This window comes from Mangifera indica, chromosome 9 (genome assembly GCF_011075055.1).
Source record: "Mangifera indica cultivar Alphonso chromosome 9, CATAS_Mindica_2.1, whole genome shotgun sequence".
Classification (NCBI taxonomy): Eukaryota; Viridiplantae; Streptophyta; class Magnoliopsida; order Sapindales; family Anacardiaceae; genus Mangifera; species Mangifera indica.
Genome location: NC_058145.1, coordinates 2,539,452 through 2,559,408, shown reverse-complemented (window position 1 = coordinate 2,559,408; position 19,957 = coordinate 2,539,452). Strand labels below are relative to the sequence as shown.

The following is a 19,957-nucleotide window of genomic DNA, read 5'->3' as shown; positions in this document are numbered from 1 at the left end:
GAAATTCACCAGCCGTGTCCAAGTGGCCATGTTTATTCAAATTGCTTTCCACGTGGAACTCTAATAATATTTAATATGCTGTAATTTTTAAAAATATTATTTAATATAATTTTTATAATCAATTACTAAATATATAATTTAAATTCTTTTTATATAAAAGTAAGTTTGTTTCATAATATATATATATTCAAAATTGAATTAGACTGGTTTAAAGTTAATATTAATAATAAATATTTTTAAAAATATTAATAATGAATTAAAAAACAGTTTTTTTTAAAATAATTAATTAAAGAGTTTTATAAATATGATAAAAGTTTGAACCTAAAATTTTTTATTAAAAATTTTAATACTTCACTAATTTTACTAATCCTTCTTAAAAAAAAAACTAATTTTTTATTGACAACTCAAATTTTTACTCGATTCAACCATTTGAATTGTCTAATTTAAACTGATCCAATATGATCTAACTTAAAAAAATTTTTTTCCCCAAAGTGTAACTATTTTTCCTATGGGCGATATTCAAAACCATGAATTTTAATGTCGAATAGTGACACATTAGATTGGATACACATGGATTGTCAGTTTTTGAAATATAATTCAAAAATCAATAAAACTAAATTTATCTACTTTGAATACACAAATAGGTATATATATTTTGTACGTCATTATGTGATTTGATGATTTTAAATTAATATTAAAACAACACTAAATCCGTGATGATACATATAAGTGTATATCAATTTGTATACTTAAAACGAATTTGATGTTAAAAATGTATGTAAATAACAAAAATAATATTTAATGAAAAGTGTTAACTAATAGCGGTAAAAATTTTATTCACAAATATAAAGAAGTCATAAGGATTATAATACTAAATCCATTATGTTGACTCCTCTTTAGAAATACAAAACTCAAAAGATTTAATTAGTTAGATAATTTCAATAGCCATAATTTATAAAAATATTAATTTCTTGGGGTATAATAAAATGAAAAAAGATTCCAGATTTTAAAATAATAAATTTTTTTCATATTTGAATTTAGGATAATAATATAAATTTTAATGATATGTTAATAATATGTTTTTTTAATTTAATAAAATTATTTTCGAGTCAGTATTTTCAAATTCGAACTTTAAGAGTATTTGACTTGTAAAACTTGTAAGACTGAAAAATTTAATATGAATAGACTAAAACGATGTTATTTTAATTAATTTACATTAAAATGATATTGTTTTAATATCAAACCGAACTTAAAACTTAATTTGAGTTTGAACTCAAACTTAATTTCTTGTACATAAGTCGAATTTAAATACTTTTAAAACGAATTTGATAAATATATACTTAAACTTCACTAAAATGAGTCGAGCTTGAATTATTTAAATTTAGACAAATTCAAATTTCGATTGGTTCGAATCCAACACTATCTCGAACGGGTATCTAGAAACTAAAAGGATGATTTAGCAATTAGAAGTTTAGAACGATAAGTGGCATTTGTTACTAATTTGTTATTCTTTGTTGTTTGAAGCGCATGCATGTGCGTCATACTTGCATGGAAGCTTCTATGGATGCAAACACAAGCCAACGTCTCCAATAAATTAAATTATCTCTCTAACTGCAAACTTCCATTGTTTGACTTCTAAAACCATTTATGGATCCAATTTTTGAAAATAATATTGCATCAACATATATTTTGATTAGGTTTAAGTCTAATTAGTTCAAATTCAATTATAAATCATATTAGATCTAAATATCAAATTCGAATGAAGAACATTGACTTGTTTATGAAATTAAACCAAAATTGAGTTGGAAAGAGTTTGACTCAGTTTGAGTTTGAGTTATGACTGGATTGGAGTCATATCAAATAATTGTTAAAATGTATTGTTCTGTTCATTATTGATAAACGATTTTTTTTTTTAAATGGATCAATGCATTCAAACCATGATTAATTCCAAGCCACAAATATGAGTCATAAATTCAAATTGAGCTTCAAACTTTGAGCTTACTGGTTGAGTCGAATTCAAGCTACTTTTAAACTTTGGCTCATCGAACTCAAACCAACCTATTTTTCACTCAAATTTAACTCAAGGTAGAGGGTATTTGAACTCGCCTGGGTTTGTATCCACCCCTATTTGTCGACTCAGTTTGATTGGCCTCGAAATTAGCTCTCATCATATGAGGTCAAGCTTGAGGTTATGAGATGTTATATTATTGAGCTCAAGCTTGAATTTGAGAAAATTCAATTTGAAATAATTAAAACAATGTTGTTTTAATTTATATTTATCAAAGTGATATTGTTTCGACTGTTTAGAATGTCAAACTGAATTGAATTTAAACTAAATGTATTATTATAGCTAAACTCAAGTTTAGTATAAAAAAAATTTCTTGAACTCAAATCTAAACTTAAATTTGATTAGTTCAAATTAAATTAAACTTAAGTTCGCTTAAACTAGAGTTAAGGCCTATTCAAATTCAACCTTGATATTAAAAAAAATAAAACATCTTATATTTTTCTTTTAATTTTTCTTGTGGGGGAATTGATTCATCAAAGTTTTAATTAATTAATTTAATTAATTATATATATATATATATATATATATATATATATGGATGTATTTATTTCCAATAAATTCGCCTAATCCATCAACTTTTCCAATTTATTGCTGATTATCACTCATAATGGTGGTTTGGTTTGTGGTATTTGTATTAGTTTGATTAGTTTCTCAATAAATATTACGATAATATTTTATTATCAATGTTAATATGATAAGTAGTAATTTAATTATTATTTTTATCTTAAATATTAAAATATTAATAAAATAATTTGATTTTATTATAATTTTATTAATCTTTCAAGAGTAAAATACTCTCACTTTTAATTAATATAACAAATAATATAAAATATATTTTAAAATAATTATACATAAAAATATTTAAATAAAATAATATCTTAATATTTTTTTATTATTTTTAATTAAATATAATTATTATTTATATTTATTAATTTTTATTAAATATAATAATTATTCAGACCTACCCACCCTCTCATCTTTTAGTTTTTGTAATTACTTAAAACTAAACACCGCTTGATACCAACTTTACTAATTTTGAATCAGAAAGAAACAAGATAACTCATGGTCGACATAATCATTTATTATTTAATTATACTTCTAGAAGGGTGTCATTTTAAATGAATAATTTAATGCAAGCCCTCGGCCCTCCGCCTTTTTTTATTCTGTATACAGCCACCTTACACAAACATTTATCTGGACCTGAGTGTATATATATATATATTATTAATTCTTCTTTCCTTCAATCTCAATCCGAATTTCATCAGCTCACTTACCCTTAATCAAGATGCTCGACCTGACTCAGTTTTCCTCCTCCTTCATCCCTCTCACAGCAGCAGCTTTGGCACTGATCTTTGCCATATTCATCTTCAGAACCCATCTCAAAAAATCGCCCCAGAAAGATAAAAAATATCACCCAATCGCCACCTCTGCCCTCGACCAAGTACTCAACTATTACAGGCTCTTCGACTTACTGGCTGACCTTTCACGGAAATATAGAACCTACAGATTGTCTTCCTTCTCCAGAAATGAGATTTTCGCCACCGACCCTGCGGTTGTTGAGTACATCCTCAAAACAAATTTTCCAAACTACGGCAAGGTAACATGTATATCATTTTTGAGTAATTTGCATTGTCCCTCCCAGGGTTTAGTGATAAAACACTTTTCCACTTTTAGTTGCCATAAGTAACATTTTCTCGTATGAAATCAAACATAAATAAAATTTTTCACTCAAAATTAAATCTAGTTAATAAAACAGTATTATTAAAAAAAATTATCATTTTATCTTCTTTATTTTTTTAAATTAAAATAATCTTTTAAATATTTAAATTATATAATAAATTTTTTTATTTTTATCTTCTTCTATTTTTATCTTATTTTCTGTATTTTTCTCTTATAATTGTATATTCAAAGTTAGATTATAATTTTTGAAAATATAAAAAATTCTTAGTAGAATTTTAGGTGATTAGTGGAAGTTTAAAAAAAAATTCAGTCTATCTTTTAATAATTTCAAAAATAATAATTACCTTTTTAAAAATTTAAGAAAATATAATATAATATTTTAAAGATTAATTATTTTATTTAAAACGGTTGAGGTTTAAAGAAAATTGTTTTTTATTTGAAAAATTAATGGAGGATAAAATTTATAATTTTGTACTTATATAGTTAATTTTTATAAGATTTTGAAGTTGGGTGAAAAAAGGCTATTTAGGCCGGTTAGGGGTGGAAAATGACTCTCGGCTAAACCCTGGTGGGAAAAGTGTCATTTACTCTTTATTATCTTCCATTTCTTGATAAAATTCCCGTTATGTATCCATGTAGTTATAAAATTCTAATTCTATCACGTTTATGGAAGCAGGGATCTTACGCATATAGCATTTTTAAAGACTTACTGGGTGATGGGATTTTCGCTGTAGACGGAGACAAGTGGAAACATCAAAGGAAAGTAGCAAGCTATGAATTCTCCACCAAGAATTTGAGAGACTTCAGCGGTGGTGTCTTTAAAGCCACTGCTGTAAAACTTGCTCGAATAGTTTCTGGATTTTCAGCCTCAGACAAATCCGTAGACATGCAAGTATGAGAATTAGTTTCTCTATCACAAGAACAGTAATTTGAAATCGTTTAACTGATGATTGATTCACTGATTGTGAGTTTTTTTTTTTTTGCAGAATCTTTTCATGAAAGCAACCTTAGATTCTGTGTTTAAAGTCATACTGGGTATAGACTTGGATGCCTTGTCTGGAACATATGAAGAAGGAGCTCGATTCACTCAAGCTTTTGATACAGCAAATGGATTTACTTCTTATCGATTTGTTGATTTCTTTTGGAAGATTAAGCGGTTCCTGAACATTGGATCGGAGGCTAAATTGAAGAAGAGTATCAAAGTGGTTGATGATTTTGTATACAAATTAATCAAAAGCAAAATGGAGCAACTCAATAACCCACATGAAGATTTACATCCTGTGAGTATAATAGCTCAAACCATCTGCAGTTTTGTTGATATTTGTGTGAGTAGCTGATAAATGATTGTTACAGGGAAAGAAAGAAGACCTTTTGTCAAGGTTTCTGGAGCTGAAAGAGACCGATCCAAAATACTTGAGGGACATAGTTTTGAATTTTGTAATTGCTGGCAAAGACACCACGGCCACCACTCTTTCTTGGTTTTTTTACTTGCTTTGTAAGCATCCTGAGATACAAGAGAAGATTGCAAAGGAAATAATAGAAGCAACCCAAGTGAGTGGTGATTCAAGCATTGAGGAATTGGCAGCCAAAGTGAATGAAGAAACCCTTGACAAGGTTCACCATCTCCATGCAGCTCTATCTGAGACACTCAGGCTCTATCCGGCTGTTCCTGTGGTAAGTAAATGCATAATCATAGTAGAATTTAATGTAATGAGGTCATTGTTGGCTTTGTTTGAAAGAAGTACTTGTGGGTGGTGTCACAGGACGGGAAGATTTGTTTTTCTGACGACACGCTGCCGGATGGTTTCAGTGTGAATAAAGGAGATATGGTCACATATTTAGCTTATGCCATGGGCAGGAGCAAAGATTTATGGGGGGATGATGCAGAGGAATACCGGCCAGAGAGATGGCTCAATGAGAATGGTCATTTCCAGGCGAGAAATCCTTTCATCTTCACAGCCTTCCAGGTGAGTTATGTGATTAATTTTACCATTATTGGAGAAACATTTTCTGAAATACAGCTAATCAATTAGATGATTTGTGTTGAACAGGCGGGCCCAAGAATCTGTCTAGGAAAGGATTTTGCTTACAGACAGATGAAAATTTTCTCTATGATTCTCCTGGGAAGCTACAGATTCAAGCTCAATGATGAAAGTAAACCAGTTAAGTATAGAACTGCACTGACTCTTCATATGGAAGGTGGACTGCATCTCCGTGTCCTCCCAAGATTCAGCCATGAAACTGGAGTTAATGCTTAAACATCTTCTGCTGCCTAAATCTTCATAGAGCCAATAAACAAAACATAATGTTTGATTATATTGCTGTGTTTGTGTGGTTGATTATTCCCAATGCTTCATCATTTTGCAGTCGAAAGATGATTATCTAGGAGAAGTTTGTTCATTTCGTAATTTGCTTACAGAAATTAAGCTGTTGGTTCTAATAATTGTCAATTTAAGTTTATTGTATTAGCATTATTTTGAAAATCTACCGATGGACTCTTTGCCCATTGGTCGCTTTGAATGGTAAAGTTCCACAAAAATGAGGATGAAATTCAAAATCAGAACATGTTTAACATTTATCAAGTCCTACCGGGTAGAACCAAAAGCTAATGCACAGGAGGAATTTCCACGTAGAACCATCGAGTGGCAAGTTGAAAACAAATTGTGGCATCGGTTAACAAAGATTTTCTTGGCACCCCACCATCTGAAAATCGATCTGATTTTCTTCACACGCCATTCATCTTTCTCACCATCTCAGAATTAAGCTAATTTTCTTTGCACTACACAACTTCCCCATCTCAAAATTTATGAGAAAAAAAAAAAACCCTTTGCACTCTAATCGCACCCCACAATCTCAAAATCGATGACGTTTAACTCAAATTGTATTATTTCAATGTGATTTTAACAATAATCGCATTAAAATTGTACAATTCAATAGAATTTACATATAAATGGTGTGATTCAACTAGAATTACATAATTCGGGTTCCTAGTGAATTGCATCATTTCAATGCAATTTTAGTTAGAATTATAAAAAACAAAATGGAATTAAAAGTCGAAAGAAGAATGGAATTGAAAGTTGGATTGTGGGTTGTTTGAACATTAATGGCTAGATTTGGTGTTGTCAATGGAAGTAGGGATGGTGATGATATCCATGGTGGCAAGGGGTAATCGTGTTGTTTATGGAAGTAGGCTGTGGTATTCTTGTAGCTGGGTGTGGCGGTGGTCTGGAAAATTCAGCTTTTATCTGAATGCAATTATCTTCAAGGGATAGGAAAAGTTGTCTCGGAAATTCCAGTATTCGTCTAATAATTTTGACATGATTCTTTGTCATTTTAATTGTAAAAGTATAATTTTATTATTTTAATATTATATGAATATATTTTTTGTTTTTTTTTTTAAAGTTGGTAATTTGTTGTTTTGACATAGACCGGCCAGAATATTCATTCTCTTTTATTTTCCAAATTTTTGAAAAAATAAATAAAGAAAAAAGAATGAAATAAAAAAAAGAGAAAAATAAAAGAATAGAATATAAAAAAGAGATCATCACCTATATTACCTATCATATCACTATTGATAAAATTGATAATGGAAGATCACTGTAATATTTTATTACTGATAAATCAAATAAGATAATATAAGTAATAAAAAATAAATTATTAAGATAATCTTTATTAAATAGAACCGAATGACCCTTAACGTATAAATATCTTACCATATGTACAAGAAAGATACAAGCCTCATAATATATTAAAAAAATTGGAAGATAAAATTATGTACATTAATTTTGAGTATCTAATTAAATATTAAGATGATATATCATAATATTATTAAGTGATTTTTAATTAAAAAAATAAAAATTTATTTAATCATACGATAATATATTATATAAATATCTTATTGTATATTCAAAATTTGATTCATAAAGAATTGATAGGATGTATAATAAATAAAAATCTTTTGAAACTCTAAATCATTGATGATTTTTCTGTTTGTCTTTTTAATTTTTTAGGAGAGAGATAGTCATACAAGGATGAACAGAAAAATTCACGGGGAAGAAAAATAAAAAGAAACTACCCCACCCCACAAGCTGAAATACTGGAGACTCATATTCTTTTATTCCTTTTTGGCTTTGTGTGACCTTGGCTACATTATAATGGCTTTACACTTTGTTGACATAAGACAAAAGAGATTAAACAGAAGAGCGTGGGCATGGCCCCCAAACACATGCAAAACAAATGGAAAAGGCCGTAATTCAGGTCACTGCCCATCATTTGGGTGCCAATAAGGGTCAAAATGCAAACCGATTGAAGAAATTAAAGGCGGTGCCCTAGATTTCGTGACTTTTATCTTCACAACATGGCCATATTCCACTCCATTTTCAAGCCTGTGGAGTTTCTTGTACCCAACTGTGCTCCCTTTTGCCACCAGTTTGCCATCAACGTAAACTACATGTTCTTTGATCCTCTGACCAAGCCCAATCGCTTCTTGAATTCTGATCACATTAAATTTCAACCCCTTTTGATCTTGAGCATTGATTCGAATCCAGTGCCCTTCATTTTTGTCATCTCCTGGAGCCCAGTATGTCCATAAATGGTCGGTGTCTAGTGCATTTTCTGGGCCAAAACCGCCGTCTTTGCCTCCCCTTTGGCTGCTGGCTTCAATGGTGCATTTGTCAGCTAAATTTTCTGAAAATATTGTGTTAATGGCCTTTCTGAATTCCCTCAATCTTTGCACGTCAATGTCAGAGATTAGCCCGGTTGAGTTAGGAGGCACATTAAGCAGCATCACGCAGTTTCGCCCCACTGAATTATAGTATATTTCAAGTAGATTACTTAGCTTCTTTGGTGATTCTGATATATGCCAAAACCATCCAGTTCTGATTGAAACATCGCATTCAGCCGGCAACCAGTTTGTCCCTTCTGGATCACCAGTGTTTAAATAACTACAAAAATAGAAACACAAATTTTACCAATCAATAGTCCCAAAATGCAAGCGCTTGTTACACATGTGAGCTAGAGATGGCAATAGGTTTGGTATCGCCGCATACCTTAATCCCTATGTCTATTTTCATAGGGAAAATTTTTCCCTATCCCTATACCAATCCCTATACAGGAATGATAGGAATCTCTGTCCTCTTTATAGAGAAAATTTTTGTCTTCTTCTTTTTCTACCTTTGTAGAAAGAACTTTTCAGTTAAAAAAAATGGCAATAACGAAAGTAAATTAATGAACAGATAAATATACGATTATTATAAATATTATTTTCATAATTTCATCAATGAATTATTTATAATATTGTTAAAAAATAAATAAATTTATAATTTAAATAAGGAAAAAATAGTTATTAAAACCTTATTTCTTGACATTAAAAAGTTGTAACGACGAGAAAACTCTTGTCATCGCCTATTTTATAGATTCTCTTATTAAAAGTATTAATGATGAAAATATTTTTAACGAAAAAACTATAATGAATCGTTATTAAAACTATTAATAATTATTTTCTCTTTATTAAATTTATAAATTTATTAATTGTTAATGAGAGTATATATATTTAGTCTCTAAAACCTTATAAATAGTATTTATAATGATTGAATATTTTATTATTCTTTTGTTATTGTCAATTTTTTTTAGTCTTACACTTTTTCCCTCGTTCTTATTAAAATAATAATAAAATATTTATTAAATATTATAATATATTTGTAATAATTTAAAATTTTAAAAATAATTTAATATATAAGAGTTTAAAGTATTAAAGTAATAAATGAAAAAGGATTATCCCTGTTCCTATTCGTTCGGGAGAGGCAGACCGAATATCAGTTTCACGTGCTGAATTGTAATCAAAAAGGGATTATCCGGGAGAGGCAGACGAAATATCAGTTTCACGAGCTGAATTGTAACCTCTAATGTAAGATGAGAGAAGAAATTAAGGCTGAAAAGCTAACAAGTAACCAATTTCCACCGAACATAATAATTAATGGAGAAAAACTAGGCTATAGTTGCAGACAGCTCATTTCAGAAGGTTCAAAAGAAATCAATTTGCATGACTTAAATTAATCAAAAATACTCACTCAACAATGCTTCCATTTCCGATTGAAAGAGAGGTGCGATTGATGGTCGACCAGCAAGTGCTTCCAGCAGACCCGTTTTCATTACCAACCCATCTAACATCCGGACCCGCATCAGAAAATATGTTAATGGAGCTCTGCAACTCCTTCGCCATGGCGAACCACTCTGAAAAATAATATGACATGTTTGGTGCATTTGAACCCTTGGCTCCATCGAACCAAATCTCTCTTAAGTTTCCATATCTAACAATAATCAAATGAAATGGATGAAACAATCAACTTTCTTCAAGCTTTTGTTTATTTTTCAGAAAGTAAAGAAAAAAGGAGCAACCTGGCGAGTAGCTCTTGCATTTGAGCTAAGTAGTATTCGTTATACTGTAAATCATTGCCATATCTCTTATCATGGCGATCCCATGGAGATAAATACAATCCCACATCGACTCCACGAGCTTTAGCAGCATTTACGAACTCTTCCACCACGTCACCAGTTCCATTTTTCCAGGGACTAAGTTTGACAGAATGGTCAGTGTATTTTGAAGGCCACAAGCAAAATCCATCATGGTGTTTTGCCGTTAGTATGACAAGAGAAACTCCTGCGTCCATGGCTGCACTGATCCACTGGTTCGCATCAAACCCAACTGGGTTAAATATAGCTGGGTTTTCTTTCCCAGTGCCCCATTCAGAGTCGGTGAATGTGTTGACTCCAAAGTGGACGAACATTATGAGCTCTCTTTGTTGCCATTTTAGTTGAGAATAAGATGGCAGTGGCAACACAGGCAATGGTGGTGTTATAACTTGCTCTCGTCGAGAAATAACATATCCTAATTGCTGAAACAACGTTATGGTGAGTAAAAAATACAGTAACTTAGTCATGATCACCCGATTATCGTCTCTCTTTGCTCGCTGATTCTCTGTCTCTCTATACAGAAGCAATTAGTGAAAGAAAACTAGCTTTGTGGAGATGGGTTGTATGATGAACCAGAGCCAAAGGAGAAAGAAGAAGCTGAGTGTAACCAAGCTTTTGATTGGAATTTGCTTTCATTCTTTTGTCTGTTATGGTGGTCTTCTGTTTCTTTTCTTCTTATGCTATCATTCACATGTGGCTATTTCATATTTCTAGGTTAACTTGATCTTGAGGAAGAATGGAAGATGTAATCATTTTTTTAGTACAGCTACCTCTACAAATAAATTATACAAACTTATTTATACAATCTGATATGATAATATCTGATAAAATAATTATAAAACAAGAGAAAAAATAAATAATTAAATTACCCAATTGTAAACTGTCATCTTAAATTATATATATAAGTTAGCCTGATTTGTTTTAACATATGGTTTGATTTTATAGTTATATATTGATGAATAAAGTATAATACTTGTATTACAAGGAAGTTATAGATGGATGGTAGGTTATTTTGCCCAATCTTTTGATGATCTGGATTCAAAATGAAGCATTGGTTGATGATTATTTAATTTAGGAATTTCTTTCTGTCAATCCATTTTAAAATGGCTACAAACTCTGAATTACATAAATCTTTCTTTATTAACATATATTTGGAGGTTTAGAAGTTCATGTAAAAGTAGGATCCTTTTACATCTTTCTGATTCTTTGCATTAAGGGCGTATTTGCTACCAGACTTAAAAAATTACTTTAGTAATATATTTTTTATTATTGATATTACTTTAATTTGTTAAATAATAAAATATTTCAATAATATTTTATTATTAATAGTGATATAATTAGTAATATAAACAGTAATCTGATTATCACTTTATTTTCTTACTTATTAATATTTTAAGACAAAAATGATTTTATTTTTAATTAATATAATGAGTAACATAAAAAAATATTTTAGAATAATTATACCAAATAGTATTTAAGTAAAATAATATTTTAAGATTATTTTATTATTTTTACTAAATTTTATAAAATATAGTAATAATTTATATCTAATAATTTTTTAGATAATACATATTTAAGATAATTTTTTATTTTTAATAATAAAATATTACTCAAATTAAGCGTATTATACCAGTAAATGATTTAAATTTAAAACTAATTGGATAACTCCATGACGAATGTAATTCTGAAAGGAAAATATCAAAATTTAATGTGTATATATATCTCGAAAATCTTATTGAAAAAGTTACGGAGAATCTTCAGTCTATACATGTTCACAAGGGATAACATTTTTGTTGACTTTGAACCAACAAGACCGATATCCAATAATAATAATAATAATAATAAGAGTAATTTAGTTTGAAAACACTATTTCCTAATTGAATGCTTTTCATAAAAAATAGGAGGGTAGGATTGTCATTTTACTTTCTAATCCTCATTGGATTTAAAAAAAAATGAATTACTTCTCTTTGGGTATAAAAAATAAATGTTTAATATCCCTTTAAGTTTGAAAAATTACTAAGTTAATATATTTAAAATCTTAAAATAATCTATAAAATTTCATATTTTTAATTGATATATAATATTTTTATTTTTATTCAATTTTAACCCCTTTATATTGTATCTTTTATGTCTACCACTGTCAATAATATCAAAGCTCATTTTGCTAACTCAATTTTTGAGATTAAAAAAGGATTCATAGATGTCAAAATTTGCATCTTATGTTGTTGGCCAGATCAAGTTGTCACGAGATTTTGAAAAAAGCAAATAAGAACCACGAAAAAGGAAAAAAAATTGAGAAGAAAAGTTGGGATACTATGACAATTTTATAAAAGTAAGATAGTTAACGATAATCAATAACTTTTTTACCAATAAAGATAGATTTTGGATGAAAAAATAAGATTTATATTGAATCTATGAAAAATTACTTTACGACCAAAACTAGGGTGAGAAAATGTTAATCCCATAGTTAATAAAAGAATGATAAAACTATATATATATTTTTTAAATACATAAATAATACATATTTTATGTGTGTCATTATATGATCGAATGATTTTAAAATAAAATTAAAATAATATTCAATCACATAATAACACATATAAGTGTATATCTATTTATATATTTTAAATAAGTATATATAATATTATTAATAAAAAGAATAATATTTTGTGACCTTTCTATTTTATAAAAAAAATAAAACAAATTACAAAAATAAAGGTTACAAATTAATGACTCGATTTGCACCCTTTTCTGAATGGATCACAATACAGCATTTTCCAAGGAGATCGAAAGACATGAAATCTTCTTTTACCACTCAATCTTTAACACTATTAGATTATTTAAAGACATTGTTGTACTGCGAATAAGTGATATTAATAAAATATATTATTTTGCGTCAAATCAGTGATATTATCTCAAAAAAGAAATACCAATAAAAAATGAAAAAAAAATTGAGTAAAATTTAAGATTTAAAAGGCCAAAGGACTTAGTCTCATTCAAAATATCCCGTTTTTCCAAATTCTCATTATTTAACTTTAAAAAATTTATTTATCCATCCATAGATGAGATCCCTTGTCTTCGTCGAGGAAGATGAAGAGCTTCATCTTCACGACAAAGTTTTTCATCTCGAAAGAGGGAGAAATACCAAGAGAGACACCACCGAAGAAAGAAGAAGCTTCGAGAATGAGAGGCTGTTGGCGATGGCATCGAGAATTTCATTGGAAATTAAAAACTAAATCCTAAGAAAAAAATATTATTTTTTAAAACTTAACATAGGGAAAAATTAGTAAGTTTTAGAGTTTAAGAAAAAAAAGGATAAAATTTTAGTTTATTTTTAATATTATAGATAAAATAATGATTTTGTTTTTAAAACTATCATATTTAACTATCCATTAATAGATAAATGAAATTTTCAAAATTAAAGAGTGAGAATTTAAGAAAAAAATTCTTTGGGTGAGAATAAATCCTTTGGCCGATTTAAAATAGAGAATGCCTCCATAAATGTACTTAGGGAGAAAATGCTTAGTAATTATGTTCCATTATGTCAACAAAAAAAAGACAATTCTTTTTGGTGGAGTCTAATTTAATTTTTATATTTATGTAATTTTGTTGGATTTATGAGATAATAAAAAATTATTATTATCTTTTACCATCGAAATAACATAATGGATAACAAAGAGTATAGAGATGGTAATCCAAACCTTCAAGTCTTTGGCTCATCACCCTTCGAATAAAGAGGGGATTTCTTGATAATAATGAACACAATCTATTAACTTAACATGACATAACACAAAAAAAATTCGAGTTAGGTTTGGGTTTAGATAGAGAGGTTCACTTTAGAACTCTTTTATGCTATTACTCATATTTTATTATAATTTACAACTCAATAAACTAGGGATTGTTACACAAATTTAGACAAATGTATACAATCATTTTAAATATTTTTCCATGTCTTTGGTTGTTTCAAAAGAGCATTTAAGGATTACATCTAGGGCTGGATTTAAGTCGAGTCGATATATAATAGAGCTCGAGTTCAAGCTTGAGCTCGTGGAAGTCAAACTCGAATTTGGTTCGAATTCGGCCGACTTATTTCGAGCTCGAGTTTTTAACTATTTCATTATTAAAACGATATTGTTTTAATACATATTGATCAAAACGGCGTCATCTTGTATTAAAATTTTTAATTGAAAATTTTGGTGAGTAGAGCTCAAGCTCGATCTAGTTTTTATAGGGTTGGTTTATTCGAGCTGAGCTCGAGCTCAAGCTCGAATAGGCTCGGTTTGAGTCCAACCCTAATCACATCTGTCCTTTAATTTTTGTGGATAATGTCTACTTAATGGGCAACTATCTATGGACATCCTTTGTTGTTGTAGCCAAAAATAGTAAAAATCAAATTTATCCGTTAGTTTTTGGTGAGTGACATACATAAAATTTAATAGTTGTTTCTTATTAACATCTTGGTATTATAGTTATGGTCTTAATTATACCTCATATGAGCATTATAAATATTGTTGTCATGACAATTAATATTGTCAAGTCATTCAACAAATTGATATGTCACACTTATAGGGTTTTCAATCATTATACTTGCAGAATTCATCTAGAGTACATTAAAAAGATGGTTTATGAGAGATGAAACATTGTATGAAAACACATAATGATATTTTTCAATTGTATTCATTACCTATTTATTTATTAAAAAGCTATATATTTATAAAGTAATAATATATGTTCACATTTTTTATACACAATTTAAGTAAATAAATGATGTATCATCATATAATTGAGTATTATTTTATTTTTTATTCAAAATCATTATCTGATTACATAATAATACATAATTTGTTTATCCAAATTGTGTGCTAAAACCCATGAAAACAAAGGGTTTTTGGGAAAAAAAAACATAGATTTGAGGGGTTTCAACATTGGTTTCTAAGACCACTAGCAAGCTCATGTACCTTGATGCGTGAAAGGTGGATGGTGCGAATCTAGGCCTAAAAGAAGTCAATCGTTCCCTCGTCTTTGGGGGTTGTGCTATAGTCCATAAAAGTGATGAAAATCGGGGTTTGTTTTTTTTAAAAAAGTTGATTCAAAGAGATTTTGGGCATGGGTTTTAAGGATCGTCACAAAAGTCAGTAATTTTCCTATCCTTGGAGTACATGTGTTATAGCTCACAAAAACAAAGGATTTTTGAAAAACATGAATTCAGAGGGTTAGAGTTGTTAGTTTTGGGGTCATCAATAGGGTTATTTACCTTAACACATAAGAGATTGGATGGTGCGAATTTACGCAAAAAGGAATTGGTTGTTTCCCCACCAATTTTCATGTGCTAGGCCACGTGGAAGGGAATGGGATTGAGATTGGGAAAGGGAAAGGGAAAGGGAAAGGAAATGGGAATGGGAATAGGCAAGAGAATTAGAATGGGAAAAGGAAAGGGAATGGGAGTTGGAATGGGAGTGGGAATCTAAAGGAAATTGGAATGGCAGTGGGAATAGGAAAAAGAAAAGGAATAGGAAACGGAAAAGAAAAATGGAGGGGAAAGGTCCATGGAATGGGAATGAGCTCTTGCTCTTCTTCCAGATCTAATAAAAATATAAATAAAATTGGAACATAAATATAATAAGAATATAAGAATGGGGTGGAACAGAAATTGGGCTTAGAAGAGGGGATGGGGCTACATTAACAATAAACTGGAACAATAATGGGCTGAAATGGGATTGGGCTAGAGTAATAATGGGTTAGAATTGATTGGGCTGGAATGGGCTATTGTTTAGGTCAAAAGTTCGATCAGTGAAACTCTGTTGTGATAAAATCATGATGGTTTTGAAACAGAGAATAGTCATGTACAATTTTGCAGATTGAAGCTGCTACATCAGTTTGAAAACCATATTGAATCTGAAAGGTTATGTGCAGTGTCATAAGTGATGAGGTCATTGGTCTTTTTTTGTCTTAGGTTGCAAAAAGAACAAACATTGTCTTGGGTGACAATGATACAAACATTGTCATGGATTAAAATGTTTTGAAATTTAAGAGAGGTGACTATTATTGGTAAAATAATAAAACCCTAAAAAGAGGAGAAAAAGTAAGTTTTTAAAACTAATTTTAGAGAAAAATTATTAGTTTTCAAAAGTAAAATAAGAAAATAGATTAAAATTTTATGTTTTTAATATTACTAATTAAATGACATTTTTTATCTTTATAATTAACAAAAAAATCTTAACAAATTGGATAACAGATAGATTTTTTATTTTCAAAAGCCAGTGTGTATCACTAACAGTAGACAAAACCTTGGGTGGGAATAGTATTTTGGCCTTCTTTAACAGAACTTGTGGCGATTATTGGACCAAAGAGAAACTTACTACCAGATAAAAGGTGGCACAAATATAGCCAGAAGTGTGGTCAATCATAAGGATTTTCAATTTCGAAAAATGAATTTTGATCCTGCAATTACAGTAAGTTTTGTATAAATCCCCTTGATTTTGATCATTTTATTTGTTTTTTATTTAGGGTAACTAAATATGGCGTGTCGTGCATGCTGGGTGACACGATCACAAAATCCAGGGACTCAAAAGTGGCAGATTTGCAATTGTGAATTCCCAAGTTCCAATCTAGATAAGGGGAAGACATGGTAACGTGGAAATGCATGTCTTAAATGTGTGGCCTTTATTGAATGGTAAGGATTGGAGAGTAAAAGATATACATGAAAAAGAAAAAGGACGAGGAGAATCTCCATTACCATTAAGTAACACCGCTCCTCTCAATGAGTCATTATTGATTTCTAGAAGGCCAAAAGACTTATTCCCACCCCTCGTTTGGTGTATTGTTATTATCAGGTTAAAAATATTATTTAGAAATTTTAGGATTTCTCTTTACCATTTGACAAATTGCAACTCACCCTCACACAATTTTCCCTGTCATAGTTGCCACTCCATTTTTTTGCAACCTTTCACAGTTGCCTCTTCTTTATAGATTGTCGATCTCTCTTTGTAGCCAGCATCCTCTGTCTTTGGCTTTCCTCTCTACTTGAGATTGAGTCGACTTTAACCCAATTCTCTTCTTTAATGGTTGAGCTCATGCTCGGTGAAATTACGCACGTCAACACTTATTCTTCTTCTTTGATTTGAACGATGACCTTCTTCTTCGATTTTAATCAATTTTTAATATGAAGGTGAAGGATTCTCTGAGATCGAATCAATTGAGACCGACAGATGAATGAACAAGAAGCCCAATATTGAGACCAATTTCTCTATCATGTGTTGTCAAGAATGGCAAAGAACACTGGTGAAAGAAGGTCATTGTCTACGACAGAAAAAGAATGTCGGTTGTTAGTTAGAAAGGGCATCAGAAAAAAAAGAAGGAAAATATCAATCTTAGAGAGAAAAAAATGAGTTTTGAAAATTTTAAACACAAAAAATTATTAATTTTTTAAACTAAAAGAGAAAATAAAGTAATATTTTAATTTATTTATATACTTTTTTTAAATGCCAATTTTATCTTCCCCTACTTACTACTAATACTTGGTAACTTATTTCACTTGATATCAAGATTAATTATGGTAATAATTAATGCATCTCATTAATCCATTTATGATTATAATACAACTGTCGCTTCTAATAATTGTGCGGTGGAGAGTTTTTGAAAGAGCAATATCATTTTCTATGTGTAGCCGAACAAAGGTTGGAAATTGAAAATATTCCCTCAGCATGTGAACTACTACTAATAAAGGGAAATTTTTATTGCTCCTTCCTTTCGATAGATAGATTGGCACATTTTAATGATTTTTGGTGCTATCTTGTTGTAAATTATGCACGAACGACCAACCCACTCAAGCGAAAAATTGATTGAATTGTCATTTCAAATGAGAAAAGCCAATAAACTTTATTTCGTATTGGTGAGGACGAAGTTTCCCACCCTAACACTTACAGAAATATTGGCAATTTTCCATTCATTATTTGCTGTGAAATCAGGCTTGTTTCTTACAAAATATGTAAGAGTTGTACTAGAAGATGTTTACACATTACAAAAGAAGGGATCTTGAGGTATTAAAAATATTTTCACACACCACCGCCTCCTCCACTACTACAATCCATTGCCTCTACCATTGTTGTTGCTACGGTCCATATCTAAAAACATTATTGATGGTCGAGAGGGAAAGAGAAACTGAGAGAGAGAGAGAGAGAGAAAACACTAACCGTCGAAGAAGAGATTATCGTCAGAGAGTTGCCATCAAAACCCTTGGGGGAAATGATAATTTTTTAAACCTTGGGTGAAAGAGAAAAATTGTTAGAATTTTAAATCTAAAGGGAGAATGTGATTAAATTTTTAGTTTTTTAAAAATATTTTTGTTAAATGAAAATTTTATTTTTTATACTGATTATAAAAATTATAAAATGGTGGATATTTAAGTTTTTTAAAGTTAATAAATAAAAATTTGAGAAAACATTAATATTTAGGTAGAATAAGTCGTTTGACCTTAATATTAATGTCTTTTGACAGGTGCATGAGGGGAAAAATTAATTTAAACACTAATTTTGAAGAACACATGAATGTTATTAAATTATTATCATTATCATGCCATATATGATTTTAATTATGTTATTCATTAATCTTAATTATGTTAACTTATTTAATTTATTAATTTTAAATTAAAAATAAAATAATACTAAATTATATAATAATATATTAACTATTTATCCAATTACGTATATATAATATTATTCTTTTTATTAATAGGATTTACATCCAAAATAATTTCAAGAAAAATCTTTTATGTAGAGAAAGCGAAGGTGACCTAATTATTAATTTTGATAACGAAGATTTCAATTTCAATTTCAGACACAACTAACATGACATAACTTGAACCTACCAGCATTCGCAATTGCCATAAATAAATCAGCTCATTAGGGTTGGATTCAAACTGAATCAAGCTTTAACTTGATTCGGTTTATATATAGTTGAACTCAAATTCGAGCTCGTAAAAACTAAGCTCAAACTCGGTCGAATCTAGTTTGATTTGTTTTTCGTTATTAAAATGACGTCATTTTAATTTAATTTCAGTTTTCAAAGTTTAATCAGAAAAAAATTGTTAGTTTTTTAAACTAAACAGAGAAAATAATATAAATTTTTAATATTTTAAGGTTTAAAAGATTAAATAACGATTTTATCTTTAAATTTTTTATTTATTATAAATATATTTTTAAAATTAGACTAAAATTTAGATAAAAAATAGTCTACTGGCTAATAGAAAGTGACTTGTATGGAGCCGACGGTGTGGAGACATGCATCGCGTGAATATCAGGACCATATCACCGAGGACAGCATTAATGATGCTCTTTATGTGAATGCTTACTTTTAATTTCATCAGCCGACAAACTATTTGTTAATTGTTTTTAGGGATTTTAATAAATTAACCAAAAATTAAGGGAAGCTAATAAGCGGCTTTAGAAAATTAGAGATGTATAAATTAGGAAAACAATGCAAAAGCAATAAATAAATTCGACAGTTGGCTTACTTGAGAAGTCTTTTATACGAATAAAATTATATATACATATTTTTTATATATAATTTAAATATATAAATAATATATTATTATATAATTAAATAATTTTAAATTAAAAATAAAAATAATATCTAATCACATGATAATATTTCATCTGCATACGTAAATTATAAATAAAAAATGTGTGAAAGTATTTTATTGCTCCTTTTTATATATATCAAATGGAGTTATAGCTAAGG

At 29.2% G+C, this 19,957-nt stretch overlaps 2 protein-coding genes across 2 annotated transcripts; one reads left to right on the top strand and one right to left on the bottom strand.

Annotated features, from left to right (window-relative positions):
- The first annotated feature begins 3,248 nt into the window (after positions 1 to 3,248).
- On the top strand, positions 3,249 to 6,222 carry LOC123225438 (cytochrome P450 704C1-like). The gene is made up of 6 exons (XM_044649383.1): positions 3,249 to 3,665; positions 4,425 to 4,640; positions 4,735 to 5,028; positions 5,102 to 5,422; positions 5,512 to 5,715; positions 5,800 to 6,222. Exons 1-6 carry the CDS (start codon positions 3,354 to 3,356, stop codon positions 6,004 to 6,006), a joined length of 1,554 nt encoding a protein of 517 aa, XP_044505318.1. The 5' UTR covers positions 3,249 to 3,353; the 3' UTR covers positions 6,007 to 6,222.
- Positions 6,223 to 7,845: 1,623 nt separating this feature from the next.
- Positions 7,846 to 10,871, bottom strand: LOC123226470 (alpha-L-fucosidase 1-like). The gene is made up of 3 exons (XM_044650992.1): positions 10,145 to 10,871; positions 9,817 to 10,056; positions 7,846 to 8,691 (listed from the first exon to the last, which is right to left on the bottom strand). The coding sequence occupies exons 1-3, from the start codon at positions 10,684 to 10,686 to the stop codon at positions 8,007 to 8,009; spliced, it is 1,467 nt and encodes a 488-aa protein (XP_044506927.1). The 5' UTR covers positions 10,687 to 10,871; the 3' UTR covers positions 7,846 to 8,006.
- Positions 10,872 to 19,957: the final 9,086 nt, after the last annotated feature.